This window comes from Polyergus mexicanus, unplaced genomic scaffold, assembly GCF_030449975.1.
Source record: "Polyergus mexicanus isolate NDT 795.1 unplaced genomic scaffold, iyPolMexi1.0 SCAF_10, whole genome shotgun sequence".
NCBI classification, from domain to species: Eukaryota; Metazoa; Arthropoda; class Insecta; order Hymenoptera; family Formicidae; genus Polyergus; species Polyergus mexicanus.
Window position 1 is genome coordinate 858,563 of NW_027223330.1, and position 23,295 is coordinate 881,857.

The window sequence follows — 23,295 nt, forward strand, 5'->3', positions numbered from 1 at the left end:
CGTACTAATGGCGACAGGGGAGGACCCCGTGGGATCTCGGCGTATCCACAACGAATTCCATAAGCGACCGAAGCGACAAATTTTTGACTCGAAATACATTCGATAACGAAATTTCTGACAAAGATTTTATGTTCCGAGAAAAATTTCACCAATTACCAAATCTTTTAAAATTGTTTTTGATAAATTATCGGATATATTAATACATTCAAATATATACCAACAGTTTCGAAAATATCCAAAATTCAACGAAACAAAAATTTAAAAAATTACATCGAAAAGGCAATAATAAAAAAAAGGGGGGGGGGGTTAATATTAAGAATTAATGCTTCCAAATTTTTTTAGATATAAATTTAAGATATATTTAAGAATCGGCTTGTGTAACGATTCATCGATTATGTTTTCTAGATTTCGAATAATATTTCTGATTTTTGATCAAACAAATTTTTACACTTTAATTTACAAGAACAAAACGATAAACTTATATAAACTCTTTGCATTCTCTTGTTTTAATCGCAGTTATGTAAGTGTCAGTCGTGTGTCACTTTTTGATCAATAATACGATTTATCACACAATAATATTCATCGTGTAAAAGTCTCTTTAAAAATCATAAGAGTGTCGCGAGGTAAAGAAAGTGTCGAAACGGACAAGTCCTCCATGAGAATGAATCGGATGACAGGCGCGAGCTTGAAATAAAAACAGATGGACTCGGACACGTAGTTAATGAAAATATTTGTCTAGAAAGAGAAACGCGCATCGATTGTTACAATTCCTGTTCTCTCTCGGAAGCAGCAGCCGGGGAGGGCAACCGAGACGAGAAGAAACACACGCCGAGTGTTCTTTTTGTTATCATCGGGCAAACATAAGACGGGAGCTTTTCGACGCACCGAGATGCGCTAAGTGAAAAGAATCATCATCGCGAGGGGAATTCAGCGCGCTCGACCAGACCGACGTTCTAATGGTCATTATCATTAACAAACATTCCCTACGTGCCCACTTGTTTGCTCAGTCACGCGAGTACCGTGCTTCGGTAGCGGCGGCCCGAGAGCCGTCGCTTTTGTACACCCATCTCGGGCTGGGATCGCTTCTCGCGCCAACAGTTTACTTTAACTAATCTCAGGCGATCTGTCCTTGTCCGCGTTAATTTCGTCGAGAGATTCTCTCGCGAGAAGATACAAGGGTGTACAAATTATTTACAATGTACAGTCTCGTTGCAATTAAATTTGGGATTGATCGATCGACAATCTTAACACGATTTAAATTAATAAAATTAAATGTCACAGATATTATATATATTTTGTATAAAAAAATTTTCTCAGTTATTTATGGCTCTCGAGATAAGCTACAAGAATACTAAATAAAAAATGGGGGTTTTCATTTAAGATTTTAAAGTTGACCTTCACATGACCTTCAAATAATTTTCCAAGGTCAAATCATTGTCACCATCTTATGGCCCCCTTGAAGCCACACAACTTTTGTCTGAGACATTTTTCTCCTCCGGGCTTGATTTTTGAGATATTCGACTGGATATGGATTAAAATGGGCCACCCAATGTATATGTGTGTGCGCGCGTGTGTGTGTGTGTATTACGCGATCCTTTGAAATTAAAATTAGAGACGCTTGCGCCAATAAGGACAAAATAATTGAACAATAAGGACACGCCTGCGTTAGCTGCGTCGGACATGCGGATAATTAGCGATCGCTAATTAAAATCTATCCATTGCTGCGTAATTAAGCGATCGGAAGCAATGGATCGCGATGGCGCTGCCGTCACGCATCCGAGGAGCGCGGGAATCGTTCGTAAAGAAAATCATCCTGCGGAAAAGCGTTTTCGTCTCTGATATATCCGATAACGTGTTATACGGCTCTCTTCCTCTCCTTCCCTCTTTCTCTCTTGCTTTCCCTCTCTTCCTCTCTCGTGCGGCTGGAGTGGGAGGGGGGAGGGGGGGGGAGGGGGGAAGAGAGTGGTAGGACGAGGCTGAAAAATGATATGTGCGATATTTCAGGCAAGCCCACTAATTAAAAAGAAACCGGTAATTAATGCTAATTGGATGACGCCTATCTCGGCTATCGCTGCTTCGTCTCGCGGAATGCGATCGCGTTGTCTCGCATCGAGATATATTTTTCGACGTTGTCAATTGAATGAAATTCAAAGCGATCGGGAACGAGGAATAGGCTTTTAGATGATGGACAATATTTATTAGATACGATCGAGTATAAAATCATATATCTTTCGTAGTTGTTTGGCAAATTTTGCCGTTAGCAAAACTGCTCTTTCACAAGCGTTTCATTTTCCCCCGTAAGTATTCTTATTTTCCGTCTTGTTTTATTAAAGAACTGAAAAATAATTTCTGTCATTTGCGAAGATGCACTAGAGTCGATAAGCTAGCTGGCCAATAAATTAGCCGAGTAATGAATCGAATAATCGTAAATGCGATATTAAGGAAGACTCTATCACCGCTCTATTTCCATTATAATCTCGATTGTACGTGCATGACGGTCTCTTGATTTTTCCTCCCCGCAAATCCATATTTATAGCACCGACGACACGAGAGAATGAGCTTTTTGGATGTTGATGGGATAATCCGAAAAATACGGCTTTCGTCACGTATCATCGAGACGGACCCTTTGTTTCTTCGAACAAATTCGATTCTATTTATTAAGGATTGATACGTATATTGACAATTAATTTATCATTTTTTAAGAATTATGGCTTTAAATTTTATTTCTTCTCGTTAAATCGTTAACATTAAAATATTATTAAATCTTCAATTTATATATTAAAATTTATATAAAATATTGTATAAATTTTTATTATATGTATATAAAATTATATATAAATTATTACAATTAAATTATATAAATTTATATCAAATTTTATTATCTTCAAATTTATATATCTAAGAAAGAAGAAAATATTACGCATGCGAAAAATAAAATACACGTGTCACCATTGAAGAAGCGAGCTTCACACCGAGATAGCATCACCGGAGTAATTGTAATAAGCGTCGCCGCAATGCAGTTATTATTCATCCACTCGCGTTGTCTATTGACCCTCCAAAGTGTCTATCTAATAAAATATCATTAACCGCGTCATCAATCATCGCCCCACCGTCGGAGACAAAACATACGCTGGGCCTCGCTTCGCCAACCCTCCGCAATCGTTCTCTTCTTCGTTTCCCCAACGTTGCTGTATCCTCCGTCTTTCAAGCGCCATCCACTGACAAATGGCAAATATCACCGTCATATATTCGGCGTTTAACGAGCGCGAATATTTTATTTGTTTTTTTTTTTTTTTGTGTGTGTCGGTGGCCCGCATAGTAAATCAGTGCTGATTCCAGATTAATGTGTTTCAGCGCCGATACACAATTACGTTATTATTCCCGGAGTCCGCGTGAATGGAAAATTTTAGAAATTTTCAGGCACGAGTAACCCTCGACACGTATTATCTTCCTCGAACGAATGTATATGCGCGTTGGTGAAATTTTCAGAATTCGAGGAACTAGGTAATTTTTTCAACATTCGAAAATATCGAGAAGATTTAATAAAATCATCGTAGTAATACGGACGAATAAGGCTGTACTAGAATGTATATAAACCTCCCTGCGGCGAGAAGAAAGGAGACCCTCGCATTTTTACACAAGGGCAAAGGCCAATGGCTGCGCGCACTCGACGTATGCGCGAAACGTAAGAACGTGGCGTATAATACCAGTCGAACAGAGGGATGAAAAGGGGGGGGGGGCGGGCTAAAGGAAAACCGACGGTCCACTCGAAACTTTCGATCATATTATACTCGAGGCTGATGTAGAATTTAACTCGCGACGAGATTGTTCGAGTGTCGGCGAACAAAGAGAGAGAGAGAGAGAGAGAGAGAGAGAGAAAGAATGAGGGATGATAGAACACGACGATATCGATAATGCTGAGAGAAACATTTTTACGTATGTATCTTTTGAATGTTTTTTTGAAGTCTTACACCATCGAGATTCTACCTTGTATACACAGTTGGAAAATTTATGTTTTCTTATTAAACATATACTGATTAAAATTTTTCTCTTAGATATTTAACACATTTATATGCTAATTTAACATATCGTTGTGGTGTTAATTGAATTCAAATATTAAACTCGTAAAGCAATTGAAAAAAAGGTATAAAAATAACATAATAAACACACGTTTTGAATTTCACACAATGGGCGCACGTTCCGTATTATTAGTGACAGGATTAATCTGTTAAAATTTACAGAGAAAAATATTGATCTCATTTTATAATAGGAGTGATGTTAACTACAGACCGTCTTCCTAAGTTAATTTTAAAAATATATCGATTTTACACAAAATTTATTTTATATTATTATAAAGTATGCATTTATTCTGTGAAAAATTAACATAGTATTAATGTCATCATTTGTATCCATGTTATGTTAAATTAATACAGAAATTTGTGTGGTTTGGGACATGTGATATACACATGTTAAGTTTCACAAATTTTTCAATTATGTATAATTCTTATCGACGACATTGACGGATTAAAAAAGCAGACTGCGCTAATGCTGTAAATATATTATTCGAGATATCTCGTTAACAAGAAGAGACAAAGTCAAAAATCGTGAATTTTCGAACAGCCCTGTCAATTTTGGCGATCTGTCAAAATCGACAGTTTCGATGAATTTACAGATTTGTCATATTGAGATTTTGAGACAATTCGAAATTTTTTTTGGCTCGTACCATTAGAATTTAATGAGACGGGTTGAGTTAATCACATAGATAAAGTCGATTTTTAACGAGAGACGCAAATAGTCTTTTTTTTTTTTTTTTTTTTTTTAAGCCTGCAATGTCACTCATTTCACTGATGATGGCGTCGCGCATTGAGGACGAGCGTAGTCCTGAAGAGGCGAAGGCAAAAAGCTTCCGAGACCATTAAAGGGTTTACATTCACGATTTCTCTTCCTGTCGAGGGGTCAAGAGGCAGTGGCGGGATATCTTCTGAAAGGGAATCCGCGTAGTGTCCGCGGAGTACCATTCCGTTGACTATCCCCCCTTTTCCTCCTCTTCGCCGCCCCCTCGAGCGCTCCCCTATTCCCTTGGAATCTTCTTTAGCTTTCAGATTGTGTCGAGATACACGACGGAATGTTACATCCTTGTTATCGGCCAGAATAAAGATCGTATTCGTCTTCGTATCTTCGCCACATCCGCGTATTCTGGCATTATTTAGATTCACGCCGATCAGAAACGGATTGAGTACATGTTTACCGACAATTGCGTCGTATACATACGTATATCGGTGAGTCTAAGCTTGAAATTTATCGAATTTTCAGCCGCGCAGCTGGAAATTTTCGTTCGAATCAAATCATGATGAATGGAGGAGGTCTTAGCATAATCGCAGAAGCGAAAACTTCCCCCGGGAGACGTTCGAGCGCGGACAAGCCGATGCTTGAGACTTTCGTCGGAAATGGGAAAGGCTTGTTTTTCTCCAAGTGGCACCGCGAAAGGCTTCCAAGAATGGCGTCTCTCTTCGATGACTATTGTCCGTTTCCGACGACTCAATTCTGCCGGCTGGAGAATAGTCGATTCCGGCGTGGCTTATCGGCCTGATGAATGTGGGACCTAAGTGGATTTCTTAATTATTTAGCGCGCCTTATAAAGAAACCTTCCTGCGGAGTTTTGGCAAGCGCAGAAAAGCTGAGAAGTTTGGCTTGTACGGCAATCGCCATGTCCCAGAAAGTTTACCGCGCGTCGAAGCTGCACATCTCGAACATTCAGAAAGTTCCAGGAGGAATATTGTTTTGAGAAATGTAAGTAATTACAAGGATGACGGCTGTAAAATAAATCATGTAAATAATTGGTAAAAGATATTAAAAGACATTAAAGTGAATAATATATATATAAAAGTAGATAGAAAGATGCAGAAAAGGAAAGGAAGAGATTTTTGGAAAATTGTAATTTTTCAATTTTTTAAATCATATTTATTTTTAAAACCGAAATATTTGTTAACTTGCTCGATATATTTATTTTTCGAGAATTTGTCACAATCTCGAGACGAGAAAAGAAATATTATATCTCAATATTTAATAATTGAAATATCTCTTAATATCTATTGTAATAGTTGAAAAGATCGGAGAATTTAAAGTCCTACATTTTTAGCACTTTTTTTATTTTGCATTAATTATTAAATATTTTACAAATCTAAAATACACAAAAAATTTATTTTATTTAAAAACAATTGTTTATTTAAATACTTAGGAATGCAAACTATTTAATAATTTCAATCAAGCAGCAAAAATATTATGTTTGATTTAGTAAAATATATATAAAATAAAAGCAAAGTGTATACTTTTATTTGCAAATAAAAAAAAAGAATTTATCTTTTTATCTTTATTATACTAAAGCACTTTGTTAAAAAAAGAACAAAAAAAACATTTTTTTAAATTTTTGGCCGCTTTTTTCAAAACGGCAGGTTTTCTTTATTCCAACAAATAACTTTTTATCTTCAAATATACATATTTTATTATATTAAAATTTTAAATAATGTATTTTAAAAATTATAATTATTATTACATGCAACTAATAATTTATTAATTATGACAAGACATTTTTGGAAAGTATATATTTATTTAAATGAAAAAACCAAAATGTATTTATTTGATTGAGAAAAATTTTATTTTTAACGCATTAATTATTAACTCTCGGAATATAAATCTGTGTTTCACACATTTCCCACATTATAAATCTTTACATTCTGCATCGCTATTCGCTGTTATTGTCTCGCGTAGGGAACGCTATTTTTTTTTCTTTTTTTTTTAGCGACCTTTACCGCGCGCACGTTTTAATTACGTTGTGTGCCAATTATATCGCCTCTTTGTAAATTGCCTTGAGTAACGTTTTTCCGAACGATTGGTTGCGACGTGACTTGTTCCGCAAAGGCGGAAAACGCGAGGCAATCGCACCAAACTCCTTTTTTCGGCTGGCTTCAAGGCGGCACAAAGGCTTCCGGTTTTCCCTTTGGGCACCACCGTGCGGCTTTCGAACGTCGCCGAGGGGGAGCTCTTGTCCGCCAACGTCGTCTCGATTGCTGTGAAACTAATTTAATTAACTAATCACCGGCGGTTCAGGTATTACACGCACGCGAAGAGAAACCTAGTCTATCTTCATTTGAAATGCTCCCGACTCGGAGAAACGTAACGTGATCGAAGACAATACACGAATACTTGAAGGATAAAACGATACGTTAAAATTAAATTTAATCTTGAGAAATAATCCGACAGTAATAATTACTCCTCCATGTTTTGAGAAATGCAGTATTTTACACATAAAAGCGTATATGTAATCCGGGGATTATTATATACAATATTTATAATATGAATATGAATATTTATTGATCCTCTTAGGATTATCATTAACCCTTTACAATAGTCTTTCCGCTCACTACATACTCACTAACATATGCTAACTTATCCTAACTTATTCTGAATTCTTATATACCTCTTAGTTTACGTTACTATTATTTTTCTATCTATCACACACATACGCTATATTTTCCCTATTCTCTATCTTAGCCTATTAAGATCTCCGCTTACGGTTCTCATTATGATAATTCCATCCCTCCTTTCCTCCCTCTCTCACTCTCCGTCCCCTCTCTCTCGCCTATCTCTTCCCTCTTTCCCTTTCTCACTATCCCCTCTCTCCCTCCCTCTCTCTCTTTCTCTTCCCTTTTCTTCTGCATCTCCTTCATCCATTTCTCTTCTTCTCCCTCCTCCTCAAACATTCTCTTCACTACTTCTTGCCAATTCTCTTTTTCTCTCTTCCTCTTACAAATCCTGCATTTTTTCGCCTCTTCATCTTCCCAGTATTTGATTCCTCTCATTTTATTTCTTAATCTAAACCTCCTCCATCTTATCTCCGTTCATCATTTCTAAGATATTCCGGAATACCTTTTCTTTTTATCCTGTTATCCTATTGTAGTTCGAATTTTGGATCTTCACTCGCCTTTTCTCCCCTTGCATTTCCCTTTCTTTCCTCTCCAACTATCCTATACTCTGGCACATCCACTCTTCCTTTTTCTATACATTCATCCCCCTCTCTCTCTCTCTCTCTCTCTCTCTCTCTCTCTTTCTCTGTAGAACTCCTCTTTTTCCTCCTCCCATTCTGACCTCCCTTTATTCTTTCCCAATTTTTTTTAATCTTCTCTAAATATTTTTTGTTAGTGTCTTCCTCTCTTTTTCTCCTCCAATCACTTTTCCAAATTCCAAGCTCTTCGTGCTGCCTTACCTTATCCCGATGCATTTCTTCCCGTACCATACATCCCGGTATTCTCCAATCAACCTCAAACATCATCCATCTAAAAAATTTGTCTTCCATCCTTTCTACTTCTTCCCTTTTCTTTCACATATTCCAAACCTCCGCCCCATAATATCGTCCAAACCAATATATCCAACAGCCATTTTCTTTTCCCAACGTCTTTCCCAAGCTTCCTCTTCCCTATACTCGCCACTCATCCCGCAATTCCCATCGCTTTTCTAATCCTATTCCTTATGTGCCCTTCTTGTCCTCCGTTCGCCGGAAATACGTATCCCAAATATTTGATCTCCTTTATCTTCTTTAATTCTTTCCCTTCCCATCTCCAATTTGTTTTCTTTCTCCTTCCTCTAATCTCGCTATTATTGTCCCTCTTCGTCCTCCGTTATCAACGTCATATCATCTGCATATGCCACTAAGTATGTCTTCCTTATTCCCATCTTTACATCCCTCTATCTTCCTCTCGCCGATCGAAACGCGTGAAATCTGTGGCCGCTCATATGCCATACAGCACAGAACATTTCAATTACATTGTAGAATTTTACAATCTTGCAAATCGCAAATGAAATATTTTAGAGACATTACAAGGAGCATGTGTCACTGTAATACTTCATGAGAAATGTTACTGCGACATTCCAAAAATTTTGCAAAAACACGATGAAAATTGTGCAAATTAGGAACTCGCACATTGCTCCCTCATCATTTTATTTCGCTCACAAAAGTTTAAACTTCTTAAAGCAAGCGGGTTTTTCAATTTTGGCTTCCTTATAGACATTTTTTAAGAATATAATTCTTCGACGTTTTGGAACATTCTAAACACATTGGCATGGAATAAAAATTTTCTCACGAAAACAAAGCTTGTTTGTTTACCCACGGGTTATTACGCAATTGAACGCATGACAATATTTATTCATTACATCTCGTATTTGAGCTTTAGTCGTGAGAATTATCGCTCGATATGAGAATCACGTTGTCTAAATTAGGCCTTTGTGACGTCACGTGCATGCCTTGCTCAATGCCGACATTCCCGACATCCGTCGTAGCGATGTAACGATGCGTTTCCGACCCTAGGTCCATTCGTAAAAAATGATCCTTAGGGTGCCCCCCCCCCCCCCGACAATCTTCGTCGGTTGAATATCCGAGTACCCTGTATATAAAGTAACATTTGTAGCTACAGATATAAGGCAATTTAAAAAGCATATGAATGTTAAAATAAAAATCATTTCTGTACATATTATATTATTATAAATATTGTACATTTGCATAGTAATACATTGCATTAGTATGTTACATTGCAAGATTACTGCAATGTTACATTATATTGTTATTATAAGGGCGGATATTTTAATGTTACTGCAATTTTGCAGCAACATTGTAGCAACCTTTTTGCAATATATATAAAATATTCCGTTCTTACATTGAAATATCTGTATAATATTTCTGCAACCTTTTTGTGCTATATACGAGATGCTTGTGCGTGCCGTGATTGACGTATGACATGAGAAGTTAAGCCAACAGGAGAGGAGCATTTTTTTGTTCTTGGAAACATATGTCGCCCTCGTTGCTCCTGGAGCCTTCTAGAAGTGCTCTCCTTGCAAAGCCTAAACTCTTAACCGAGTCGAATGCGCTTTTGAAGATGACGTGACACAAGGACCGAAAGTTTAATGTATTTTCAGAGGCGCCGCCATCCTTCCTTCTCCGTTTCTATCCATCTCTCGTCCTTGGTTCGGTTACATTTCGGTTTTGACGGATCGAATGTTAAGGAGCGATTACGAAACTGTCAAGCGTCCTTTTCATTAAACGCATTGTACCATGCGATAAGAAAGGCATCCCAGAGTGGACATTGTTTCAATTCTTGTGATCAGCACAATGCCACTGTTGCGTCAAGTGCCCAGTATACGTTTAAACATTCCTGAATGCTTAGCAGTATCACAATCACGAACGAGAAACCCCGCTAGTAAATCGGTTAACCCTCTTTTTGTAGTCTCGTATTTTAAACTGCGATAGAAAAGAAAATATCGATTGTATTATTTTAATACTAGATTTCCGTATCGATTTATGCATTTATGATTTTTTTTTTTTTTTTTTTTTTGGCATAAATGTAGTTGAAGAAATTAAGGGGACGTACCACTTTTTTTGAAACCTCGAGAAATGAATACATTTTCTAGATTTTTTTTTGCAGAGCAACGACTCGATAAAAATTTTTCATTTTTTTTACGATATTAATACAATATTATTAACTACTTAAGAAATTTTTTTCTTTTTTTTATTGCAAAATGTTGTATGCATGAAAACGTTCGTAGATTATATCCGAAATCAAAAATACCAACTTTTTTATTAAACATATTAACAGTTATCTGCTATCCAAGCGTTTTCTCAAAATTTTCAAAAATCAAAAAAATGGCAGCATGTTGAAAAAAAGTTTCGTCTTTTTTGGAAAAAAAAAAGTCCATCTTCTTTCGTTTATAACAAAAAAAAAAAATGGGAAAATCGGATTTAAAAAAAGCTTCGTTAGCAGATACGGAATCTTATTAGCAGCTCGCATGCAAAATTAAATGCCCCCTTAATAGGACTGTTTTAGTATAACTGATGATAATTTCTTATGCTTAAATATAAATCTTTACTAATCTTGATACAAATTTATTTTGTTAATGATATTATTTATTTATAGATTGATAATATATATATTTATAGAAAGATACACGTGGATATATGTGGGAAAAATATATGAAAGATATATATATCCTCGAAAGTTAATTTTAAACTATTTTTAAGCTATTATTATTTATATTTATATATTTTTTTAATGATTGATGATTAATAATAAAATAAATTAATATTTTGCGCTTCTCTATTCTTTAAAATATTATTTAATAAAATATTACGACACACAATTTTTTGATCACACACACACACATACACACACACACATACAAAATGCTTTTACTATAATATTTACATCTTTTTTTAAAAAGAACTTGAAAAATTCATCATTTCTAAAGTCTTATCTAGACTATGTGTTTTGTAATTCGTTAAAAATTCAGTATTGCTTCTAGCAAATCTAAATAACAGATGTTTAACAACTGTAGTTTAAGACATTTGTTAACCTTGTGAAATTATTTCTTGAATAAATATCTAAGAAACGAACTTAAACAAAAAAAATGAATAATTACCGAGATATAGAAAACATTTTATTCTTGTTAAATAGCATTTCTTCCTCTCCTTTCTTTTTTTCTTGCTTTCTTGCAACGTTTTCCTTTGTTGAAATTTATGTGAAAATATCCCACTGTGAAAACTCGTTATTCGAAAGCTGTTTTCATTCTTTTCATGAAAAGCAAAGTTTTTTTTTTTTTTTTTTTTTTTTTTTTTTTTTTTTTTTTTTTTTTCCATGAAATGGTTAGAGCAACGAGATAGTCGTTCTAACATCAGCAAAAGTGAGGAGATATACGATTTATTCTTTACATACATACCATTTTATTTAAATTTATTTAAATTGTATCGTAAAAAAGATTTAATAATATTAAATATTTATGTATATATATATATCGATAAAATAAAAGAAGCAATTTTAGCTTAAATTAATATTAATTTTGGTATAAATATAAAAATTGATTTTTATTTGTGAAAATTTTTTATTTCTAATTTCTATATTTGCACAATGATATAACATAATCTTAACATCTTACTGCTAAATCCTTACGAATATCCTATCCTAAATGAGGAACTATATAACAACGTAGATTTTGAAAGAGAATGTAAAACAAAAATAAAATTTTTATTTTGTCCAACAATGTTTAAAACCAATATAAAAAATCAAAAAATCAAAATATCTCTCATCTAAAAAAATATCTATCTATCTAAAACTCAAATATCAAAAAATATCAATATGTGTGTGTGTGTGTGTGTGTGTCTGTGATATAGTATAATAAAACTAAAATAAATATAAAGTTTGGAATACAATAAATGTTAAAATAAAAATTAATAGTAATAAATTGAAGAATATCTGCGTATAATTATAGCAAAAACTGTAATATAATTGCAAGAGGAGTCGTTTAAATTTTATCTAATATATAACATTTAGTGCAGGTAAAAAAAAAAGAAGTTGACTTTCTCATTTGTACTTAAATTTATTATGTTAAGGTAAAAAATAATTTACAAAAAAAAAATAAAATTTTTTAACATTTTTAACGCGAAATAAAGTACATGTACACAGGATAGAGCTAACCCTTCGAGTACTTTCTCATTCTCGGCTATTCTCTTTTCATATACAATATGAAATATATATTTTCTTCCTATATAGAAAAGTTCACGGCAGTAGATTAGGAAAGAACTCGAATAAATTAGCTTATGATTGTGAGACCAATGACGCGTTATTGTTGTTGTTGGCAAAAATTGTGATATTCGCCGTTAGAGAATCGGACAGCAGTATGTGCCGGTGTAAAGTTATGAGCGTTCTCGTTAAAAAGATACGTCTGTGGCATCCAATAATCAAATGGCTGCTGAATACTCGAATAATTCGGAGCCATCGATGAAGCTAAAATCGACGGCGGATAGTTATTATTGATGTTGCAATAGAGATATTGATAGCCACTGACGTAGTTACTAGGAGGCAATGACTCTGTATGAGCGGACCTAATCAGGACCGATTGGGCTTTCTTTCGTGGACGATATCTGTACCCCGGATATTGTTTCTTGTGCTCTTCCCGCAGTTGGTTCGACTTGTCGATGAATACCTGTTTCGTTTCTTGGGGCAGGTTCTTCCACTCCGCGCCCAGCTGCTTCGAGATATCCGAATTGTGCATCTTCGGATTTTCCTTGGCGATCTCCTTGCGTTTCTCGCTGGACCACACCATGAACGGATTCATAGGTCGTTTGATATGCGGCTCCTGCGAGCCGGGACCCTGCTGTCCGACGTCGTCATCCGTTATCGGAGATAAATGAGACAGGTGAGATGAATAACGCGGCAGATATGCCGAATAGTGCGGAATGCTAGAAATTGGATTGGACACCGAGTATTGTTGCATTTTTTCTCGGCTGATTTTCTTTTTCCTATTAATTTAATAAAAAAAAAAAAAAGAACATCGTTGCGATAAATATTCTATCTCAGACAGGAGAACTTATTTTCACATACCCATATAGAAAAATTTAAGAACTCGAGCAACTACTCAACTTGACTGACAATGATCGGGTCCGAATTCCGCGTAGCTTCAAATTAATCCATGCAAATGATTAAAAAAAAAAAAAAAAAAAAAAAAAAAAAACTTTTTATCAAGATATGTCTCGTACGGACAATGCGGGCAACGTTATCCCTTCACCTTTGAAGTCAGCCGTTCATTTTAGCAAGTTAGTAATAGTAAATACAATAAATCGGTGTATCATTCAAGTAGTAGCTATTATCGCAGTCATTGCCAACAAATTAATATAATCAGCGATTATAGCCTGAAGAAACTGTATATAGCAACACGTGCACGGTTCATATATCATTGCGTCTCACTTATTCGCATTATTCGCATAACTTCTTTCGCTATATAACGGATGATGCAACAGCGTCTTTAAATCATGCTAGAATACTATATCTCTACTATTAATTTAATTAATTCTTAATTTATATACGAAAGGAGATGGGTTGTAATCGAATTCGAAAATATATATCATCAGACGACTATCCTATCGTTTAATTAACTTCGAAGCTGACTCACCTTACTTATCGCTTGTTCTATATCTTCACTGTTCGATTTCTCTTTTATTACAGTACTACGCTAATAGTGACGACGTCACTAACTAATCCGATGTCGTATTTAATCCCTGTCCATTAATCACGATATTTCCCGTTGATGAACCTTGATCTAATGGGAGATTTTATATTATACGTGCTTCGGACCTTGCTTTTGCGGATGATCTTCAGGTCGAGTCGTGTTTATGGGCCTTCGAATCTCATAGTCGTCACTGCTTCGATCCGACTAGCACAACACTCTGGTATCTACTGACTTGCTCCTGTTTGCTCCGTCAGCTAACATGTTCTATCCTTATTTTGGAGCCTCTTCTCTCTCTCTCTCTCTTGTTCTCTCTGTCTATCTGTCTGTCTGTCTGTCTGTCTTTCTCTCTTTCTCTTTCCCATTCTGTCGCACCCGTTGCGAAGTCTTGCTTGCGAACTATGGGCGTGTAGCGTCACTGCCTCTGGTTCGAAGGTCGACCGGACGATCCAACAACAACCCCCACTCGAGCAGGTTCAACCCCTCGTGCTCGATTGGCCGTCGCCGCTCCGTCGCACTTTGTCGCCCGGCTCGGCGATATACATCGGCACGGACTGCAATTATTATTATCGATTACCTCTCGATATGATGAAGTACAAATAGCGTATAGTGTTTAGTGCACCGGGATCGTTATTATATATTGTCTGGGGAGCGGGGGAACTCCGTTCGCCACCGCGAAGCGATAATTGTCGCGTGCGATTACTCTCGCGCCCCTTATTCTTATCGAGAAGAAAGCACATCCTTGGCCACCCCTCTCCCTCCTCACTTCTTCTTTCGCAACTTATAGGATAGTCGCTTCAGATTCAGACAATCCTGTTCTCCGCTTACCTCTTTTCGTTCTATTTCTATTCGTCTACGTCTGACTAAAATTACTTGGTGAATATTTACATTAACCTACACCTTACGAATCACTTTCCTTTTCACATATATTGTTGAGAGTACATTCCTAAGTAATGCACGCTTTGAATTTTGCGGCGCTCTTTATTAGGTTCCATTATTATTAAGTATTATAATTAAGCTGTTCATTATTAAAAATTTACTCGGAGATTTAAATATTCAAGTATATCATTTATTACGAGCTTTTATTTGTGCGGAAAGTTCTAAACTATATATTTTATAGCTTCAGGGGAAACCTATTTCTGATTTTAAATTGAAATTAAATTTGGGTTAGATTGTTCTTTTAGAGGTGCGTGGCGAGAGGCATCATCCCTTTCCCGTCTCTTTATTTAAATATTATTTATATTTATTTTTAATAATAAATAGTTAATATAAAATATTCAGGTAAAATAAGGGAGATATTAAAAAACGTGATAGTATATAAATTTTTTTATACCTTATTCAATTATATTTATTTTACAAATCATTTGCAAGGAGATATAATTCTGCCATAATTTTGAAAAATTTATCGCTACGATGGTAATACAATAACGAAGAGAGTAAAGAAAAAAAAAAGAAAAATATAAATAGAAAAAGTAAACAAAAAAGAATATATAAACACACAAGTAGTATATAATGAAAAGATGATACAGGTACATATGAAAATTATGATATTTCAAATTCGCATATTTCAGGAATCAAAAGAGAACGCTATTAAATTCAAAGTGTGTATAATTTAGGGGAATATACTCTCTACAATATATACCAAAAGGAAAGTGATCCGTGAAATGTAAGTATAAGTTAATAAATAAACATTTACAAATTACTTGAGCTACTAAGCGTGAAGCTGTTAATAACTTTTTTTTTTGTTTCTTTTTTTTAAGTAATAGTTGTTAACCTATTGTATAATTATTGTTCTCTTTTCGAAGAAAGCTTGCTTTAAAGATAAATATTTACGAGTAAGATTAAAGAGAGAAAATAGTAACGGATAACGGAGAACAGTTTACTTTACTATTTATAATGTTAATTGAATATACGGTGTCTCTCGTTTATAATTCTAAATGGCAAAAAGAAGAAATACAATTGAAATGAACTTAAATGCACCTGATATAAAAAATATATATATAATTCTAGAAAAAGTATTGACGCAAATAAAACACTGTCAGTCTCTCTATCATATTCTAATTATTATATCATGCATTTATTAATTCCAAATTTTGCTTGGAAATTATTCGAGTAAAAGAACGAATTTACAAATGCTCTTTATTAAAGCGACACATGTAATGATTGAACGAATGCTTGTTTGTCATTGTTTTCTTTATACCGTCTTTTCGTCGTCGACGAGTAATCGCAAGTCCTACTCCACAGTGAATTTCGGATATATATTTACTTTGCACACTCATACTATATAAGGAGGAGAGAGAGAGAGAGAGAGAGAGAGAGAGAGAGAGAGAGAGAGAGAGAGAGAGAGAGAGAGAGAGAGAGAGAGAAGAAGGAGGTAGAGCAGCCGCTTTTGTGAAACAATACTGGGCGAAATCTGACGGTTACCGTCCTATGGGAAATCTACGGGTACAATGCAAAAAATTCTCTCGACGATAGGGCACTTGAATTAGCGAATGAAAAGCGGCGAAAGGAGAGAGTAACGTACGCTGTCCCCCCTTTCCCAATCCTCGAACAGTTTCTCCGTCTCTCGTCCTGGTCCATCCTCTCGCGCCTTCTCGATTCCCGGAGGATGTTCAACGAACGAATGGACGTTGTTCGCTTTCACGACGAACGGTATTAGTTTGCTGTTTTGTGCTTTTATTACGATTACTATTCGATATTCTTCCGCCACCGCGATCAGAACACCCCATGTTTTTCTCTCTTATTATTATTTGATATCGCATTTTCTTTTCGGCAAACACTGATAAGCGATCTTACTTAAGAGACTATACTGTTTAGATAAAAATCTTAATATCCCATACAGCACAGAATATTGCAATTACATTGCAGCAATGTTACAATCTTGCAAGTTGCAATGAAATATTGTTGTGACATTATTGGAATATGGAATTGTAATATTTTATGAGAATGTTACAGCAACATTTCAAAAACATTACAAAAGACAGTTTTTGATAATCGCTACTTCGTTCGTTTACCACTATGCGGCGCGCGTTGCGTTATCTATCCCGTATTTAAGTTTTAATCACGATGGTTATATAAAGCTTGCAAAAAGCGGTTAGTAATATTAAAGGTATAATAAGTATTTTTATCAGATTAATTTGTCCGATACAATCCCAACACAGGAAATTCAAATATTGAATTGAGTGTCCAGAAATCGGACAAATAATTATCCGAAAAAAGTTAAAATTATCCGTTTATTGTCTACTTAAGATATGGAGTTTAATATTTATATAAATAAAATTTTAATTTTTATAAATTAAATTATTTAATCATTATCAATTTCTTAAACTTGTAAATAATTTATAATATAGCGATGTTAATTAGATAATAGAAAATTATTTAATAGTTCCCATTTTTATATAAAAACAAAAATTTGATAACAATTTTTTAATATGCAAAATGCTTCAAATTTAATAGATAAACTTGGAGAATATATAAAAGACATCCAAGAGAGACGAGAAAAAACTCGTTGTAATTGCGTAAATTCACAATCTTTTTTCTTATCTCTCTTGGATGTTTTTATATGTTCTCAAAGTTTATGTATTAAATTTGAAGCTTTTTGCATATTTGTAGCAATGTATTTAAATATTACAAATACATTGCACCGTAACATTACTGTAGTCTTACATTGAAATATTTCTGAGGGCGGACATTTCAACGTTGCCGCAGGCTTGCAGTAACATCGCAGAAACATTTCGCAACTTCTATGCAATATTACAATGTTTCAATGTAAGATCTATGCAACGTTTTTTTGCAATCTTTCGGTGCTGTATGGGATCCAATCGAAACTCGCGCCTTAGAGCGAACGATACATTTGGACTAGCAATAAAATAGAAAGTGGTAATATGATTAAAGTATGGAATAATTTCTTTTCTTTTCTTTTCTTTTTTTTTTTTGTATATGTCAATACATCATTATAAGGTCGAAATATTCCATCATCGATCTCGGTGCGCGATTGGATAAAAAAAAGAGTCGAGAGACACAGCAAGTCCGTCGGCTAATAATTTATTATCTCGCCGGGTTGCGCCACCCCGAAAAACAAAATCCACCCTCGTCGCGGCGTCGACAGAGGTTCGACGGGAAGGAAAAACGATGAGCGTATCTCTTCCGTCGCGGAAAAAAATTCAACGACGTGGTCGCCATTCCGTCGGCCTCTCCGCGAATATCTCGCCCATACACACACACGCGCGCGCGCGTGTACACACATTCTTGCCCGCATGCAGCCGGGTGCAAATTGGTATTGAAAAATCTCGAAGTCAATTAAAACTCGAGGCACAAAGGATTCGGCGAGACAAAATACCAATTATCTCATGTCCTCATCCGTCGTCGTCCTCTCCCCCGCCCTCTCCTTTCCCTGCCCAGTCGACGAAGAAGAGGCGCGAGGGAGAGGGGGGTGGGGGGAGGAGGAAATCGAAGGGGAAGGGAGGGAGGGAGGGCTCTTTCCCTTGCAAGAACTCAATTCCATTAGGCATTGAAGTGAGTAAAACGAGGATGGGCATCTATATAACGCATTCGCATCTCGCTTATCTACCTAATAAAGGTTTCTCCTCTTGCCTCCTGCCCCCCCCTCCCTCCCCTTCCCCTCTTTTCACCGCTTCGGCTTCTTCTACCCCAGTGTGCCTCCCCCTGCTCTCCTGTGCAGTATAAAGCGTGCCCGTGAGGTGTCTGCGAGACAATCCCTTGGGATGACAATGCTTATCCCACGTATGAATGCTTCCTAGGTAATTTAAGTATAGCCCATCCGATATATATATATATATATATATATGTTGTCTCCTTCTCTCCTTTCTCTTCCCCGCGACACTCACGGGTTCTTGCTTCGCGACCGTCCATGAAAATTGTTCGTCCTCGCGTTAATGATCGCTCTCAGAATTTATATCCCAGATATGCAAGTCGCCAATAGAGACGTATAGAGATGCAGAAGGACCGAAAGTCCCAGTGTTTGATAATCCAATTATCTATTGAGGAAGAAAAAATTCACGACGCTTGATAAATCGACGTAAAAGCATACGCGAGCATATTTGTTTAAATAACTTTACGAAAAGAATTATTAAAGGCTCGTTTACAAAATTCGGGGATTTTTATCTCGATGATCCAATCAGGCGCACGATTTCGTACAAAAATCTATACCAACTCGACGATCTCGGTTAGATAGCAATTAGGAGATGTGAGCTAATTAATAATCCTCTACCGATGCGACTTGTGTAACCATCTTCGCGCGCGTGGACCGTGTGATTCGGATGCGCGAGATTATCCACGCAGCCTTCCCGACACATTGATCCTGCAAATTAAATCGGTTGGTTGGTTCCTCGACCGAGGGGGACGAGAAGCCAGCAGGAACCGGCAGGCGATGGAAACTCCATCCTGCGAGCTCGCAGCAGGTGAAGAGCGAGCGATCGCGCGAAGGCAAGAGTGAGAGAGCATGATGTGAAGGATGAAGCTTCATCCGCAATAATCGATTCCGCAGAGCTTTGCAAGATTCCAAAATATCTTAGTATCTTCGATACTTTCAAAATTCTCCAAAGATCCATTCCAAACTCGAGGAATTTACAATTTCAAGGCTCTCGATGCTTAAAATAAAATCGTATCATTGGATTACTTTATAGCGAAATATAATATACTCAAGATAGATACTCGGATATAACGTAAACAAATTTCTAAAAATTCAGACAAATTTTTGTCTGAATTCTTAAATCTGGTTGTCTAAAAAAAAATTTTCTTTTTTTGTCTAAAAAAAATTGTGTCTGTAAAAAAATTGTAGACACTTTGAAGTTTGTCTTCAGTTTTTCTTACAATGGACATAAAATAATACTAACACCTAACATAATGAAATAAACTCCTTGCTCTTATAGAATTTTAAAAATAATAGCTGATAGATATTATTTTATATATATATATATTTTTACAATTATTTATTATTATCATTACAATTAACGCTCGTTGGAAACGCAGCTTAACGGGATACCAGATAGAGAGAGGGAGGGCTTAGCAGGTTCAGGAAAGCCTGTGCGGGTGCAACGGTGAGTGAAGCAGGGTGATGGGGAGGTGGGAGGAGAGAAATCCGGATCTCCACATCGCGGTGCCACGTCGCCACCCCGAGGAACACGCTCGAACGCGTTACGTAATTAGCGATTGCCTCCCCGGTTTCGTAGGTGGGTGGGTGGTGGTTGGTTGCATCCAGCAGCGGTATGTGGCAGGGATCGGACGAACGGGAGAAAGAGAGCCCGGAAAGGGTCCGCGAAGTGCAACCCTAGGAACCCGTTCGTGCGACTTGCGCCCTGAAATCTGCGTCGCCGCGTGCGTAAGATACACGTGCGCGATCTATGGGGTGTTTCTTCCGCTAGATGAAGAAAGAGACAAAGCAGGCGGGCGGTTGTGGGCGAATCTTCGAGTATTAGAGAAAGGCATTTAAATTCTCAGAGAGACGCATTTGTATCATCGAAACTCGGTTTCTCCGAAACGTTTGTAATTCGAAGAAATTCATTGTATATAAATTTTCTTTTCTTTTTAACTCTCTTGAGAACAAAATGGGACGAAGAAGAAAACTGCGGATCCGGCAGTTGACCCGCTGCCAGCCAGCGCGTTTGAATATCGCGTTTTGGATCGTCCTCGCGGACGGGGAGACCGATCAACGACATTGATACGTAACGCGCGTTCCCCATTATCGATGAAAATATCGCCTCGACGTTTCTCGGAAAGAGCTTCCGATTCAAGCGCATGCACACGCCGAGTTAAGGGCAGATTAGTCGCCCGATCTGATTTCCCCAAGTGGAGAGAAGGGGTTTTACTCGAATTATGCGGCTCGTGGCGTCGACACTAATCCTTTCGAAAACACCCTATATAGAAGGAGAGGCTGGTGGGTGGAGGGAAAGGGATTGTAGGGGGGTTGCGAACGTCGTCGAGACGCAATTAATGCGGAAACCAGGCGCGGACTCTAGAGGGAGTTTCGAGAAGGGCATCGCCTATGCTGTGAGACGTAATGACTAATTGAGATTGGAAAGAGAAGAGCGAGCGAGAGAAGGGGGGGGGGTGAGAGAAAATGGGAGAATAGAAGGGGGTTAATACGAGCGTTGCGTGGTCACGGTAAAACGCGGGCTTTCTCTTTCTCTCTCTCTCTCTCTCGCTTTCTCTCTTACCGAGACGGGATCTGTAACCCTCCTTCACCACCATCTAGGACCTGTGACAAAGGATCACTCGCTTGCAGGCATACCAATGGAATTATGGATTTCTCTTCTATCGAGGCCTTCGAAGACTTTGTATGATTTTCCACGCATATATAATCAATCGCGAGTGATTTTGTTTACAAGGCGTACAAATTGCGTTTCGAAATTGCAGTTCGCATACAGAAATGAAACGTGTCCAAAGGATACGTTACGTTATGTTGATAGAAAAAAAATTGTTCATTCCTTCTTGTACGATTTTCACATCCTTCCATGATTCAGGCTTTATTACAGAGCACAAATAAAACTCCTCGATGAAGGTTGATATCAATGTGATGCGTTAAAGAAAAAAATAAATATTTTTTTCCGCTTTGAATTTTCAATTAAAATATAAGATTGATTATAGTAGTGATCGATTGAATTGTGAATTTCTTTTTGGAAAATTTCAAAAAAACACGGATATATATTTATATTTACTCTGTATACTTCACACGTGATCTACAAAAACTGACGCTCTTATAATTTCGAATGCAATGAACAAGATATGTAATTGAAATGTGTATGATTATAAAAAAATGCGTCTTTTTTAGAATTTTTGATCACTTTTATTAAATATAATATGTTTACAATTAGATAAATCCGAGAAGGAGAAATTTATATATAATTTGATATAAATTGATATAATTATATATAAAAAATATCTCCATATATAATATATGCTTTTATTTTCTCTATCAATATTCTCTTTCAAATTTATACAATGAAAATAATGAAAATAAAAATTTCTGCATCGTCTTAAAAAAAAAAAAAAAAAAAAACTTTTCATCTTAAAATCTCGATAAAAGTTTCCGTACTTGTATTTAACGATAATAATTAAATGCGTCATCTTTTGCGCGACGAGCGAGTCATCGAGGATTCGCGATTTCCGTACACACATAGATATAACGCACGCACGCACGTCGATCGCGTTCCCAGAGATAGGCGCGATTTGTCGCGGGACGAATCTGCGTTTCGGGAGCTGGCAACCCCTCGACGAGACGGTCCCCGTCGTCATCGTCGTCGTCTCCAACGAGTGTCTTCATTCCGCACCGCACCGGCTCGTCAGAGAACATTAAGATAATTACTTTGCAGCGGCGGGATGCGGCACTATTGTCGCGTTACCGCCGTCGAGAATGGCATTACGCCATTGTCGGCGAAGAAAGCGCGCGCGGGCTCGCTCGCTGCTTTTGCGCGAGGGAGGTGCAGGAACGCGCTGCTATTCTGTATATAACTCGCGGCGATAGCGAGGGGATGGGTAGGGGATGGGAGAGAGCGTTACGCTTCCGCCGAGGTGCCTTCGCTTCCATTCGAAGGGATGTTTTGCGACACACGAGAGCGTGGAGGGAAGCGAGGAGGCAGTACGCCCGGGGTTGCTGCTCTCTTTCTCTCTCTTTCTTCCTCTCTCTCTCTCTCTCTCTCTCTTGTCGGCGACGCCATTAATGTAATTATTTCCATCGACTGTTTCGAAGCGCGGCCAAAGCCGGTAGAAGCCGAGACTCCGATCGCGCACGGACTGCGCGAGGATAAAGGGGGTGTTCGTATCTTTCGGAATAATCAAATCGCGGTGACATCGCGATTTTTTTTTTTTTTGCGAGCGAGGAAAAAAAATACCGAGGATATCCGGGCGACGAAATAGGAGGAATTGTCAAATGCAGGGGACACGGATATTCTACAATATGCGTTGAATTAGGGGTTGAAATGTGCTCGCGCATACAGAATTATTTTTCTATCCGGGACATTAACAAGCGCGCGTCATTTATTAAAATTGATATTATAAAAATTATTATTTATATTGATGAGGAAATTCATTGTTAATGCAACGCAACGGTATGAAAATATACGGAGAATTTCTTTTATATTAATTAATTTTTTCTTTTATATATTGTAAATATTTTGTTAATATATTAACATCAGAGAGATTCTCAATCATAAAAAGATAAAATTATTAAAACAATTATATAATTTCTCAAGAAATATCAAAATTATAACAATTTCTCTCTCTCTCTCTCTCTCT

General features: G+C 36.9%; 1 protein-coding gene and 1 long non-coding RNA gene across 3 annotated transcripts in view; one reads left to right on the top strand and one right to left on the bottom strand.

Annotated features, from left to right (window-relative positions):
• Nucleotides 1–23,295, top strand: part of LOC138937410 (uncharacterized) — a 171,977-nt gene that overhangs the window by 120,288 nt on the left and 28,394 nt on the right. Inside the window, exon 4 of one of the 2 annotated variants that reach the window (XR_011447515.1) lies at nucleotides 13,045–13,471. The exons of the other annotated variant lie outside the window; for it this stretch is intronic. This is a non-coding gene — a long non-coding RNA (uncharacterized lncRNA). Of the gene's footprint in view, nucleotides 1–13,044; nucleotides 13,472–23,295 lie in introns of those variants that run through there. 2 annotated transcript variants of the gene reach the window in all.
• LOC138937409 (transcription factor Sox-14-like) lies at nucleotides 12,588–14,259 on the bottom strand. Its single transcript, XM_070303683.1, has 2 exons — nucleotides 13,990–14,259; nucleotides 12,588–13,279 (listed from the first exon to the last, which is right to left on the bottom strand). Exon 2 carries the CDS (start codon nucleotides 13,153–13,155, stop codon nucleotides 12,661–12,663), a length of 495 nt encoding a protein of 164 aa, XP_070159784.1. The 5' UTR covers nucleotides 13,156–13,279; nucleotides 13,990–14,259; the 3' UTR covers nucleotides 12,588–12,660.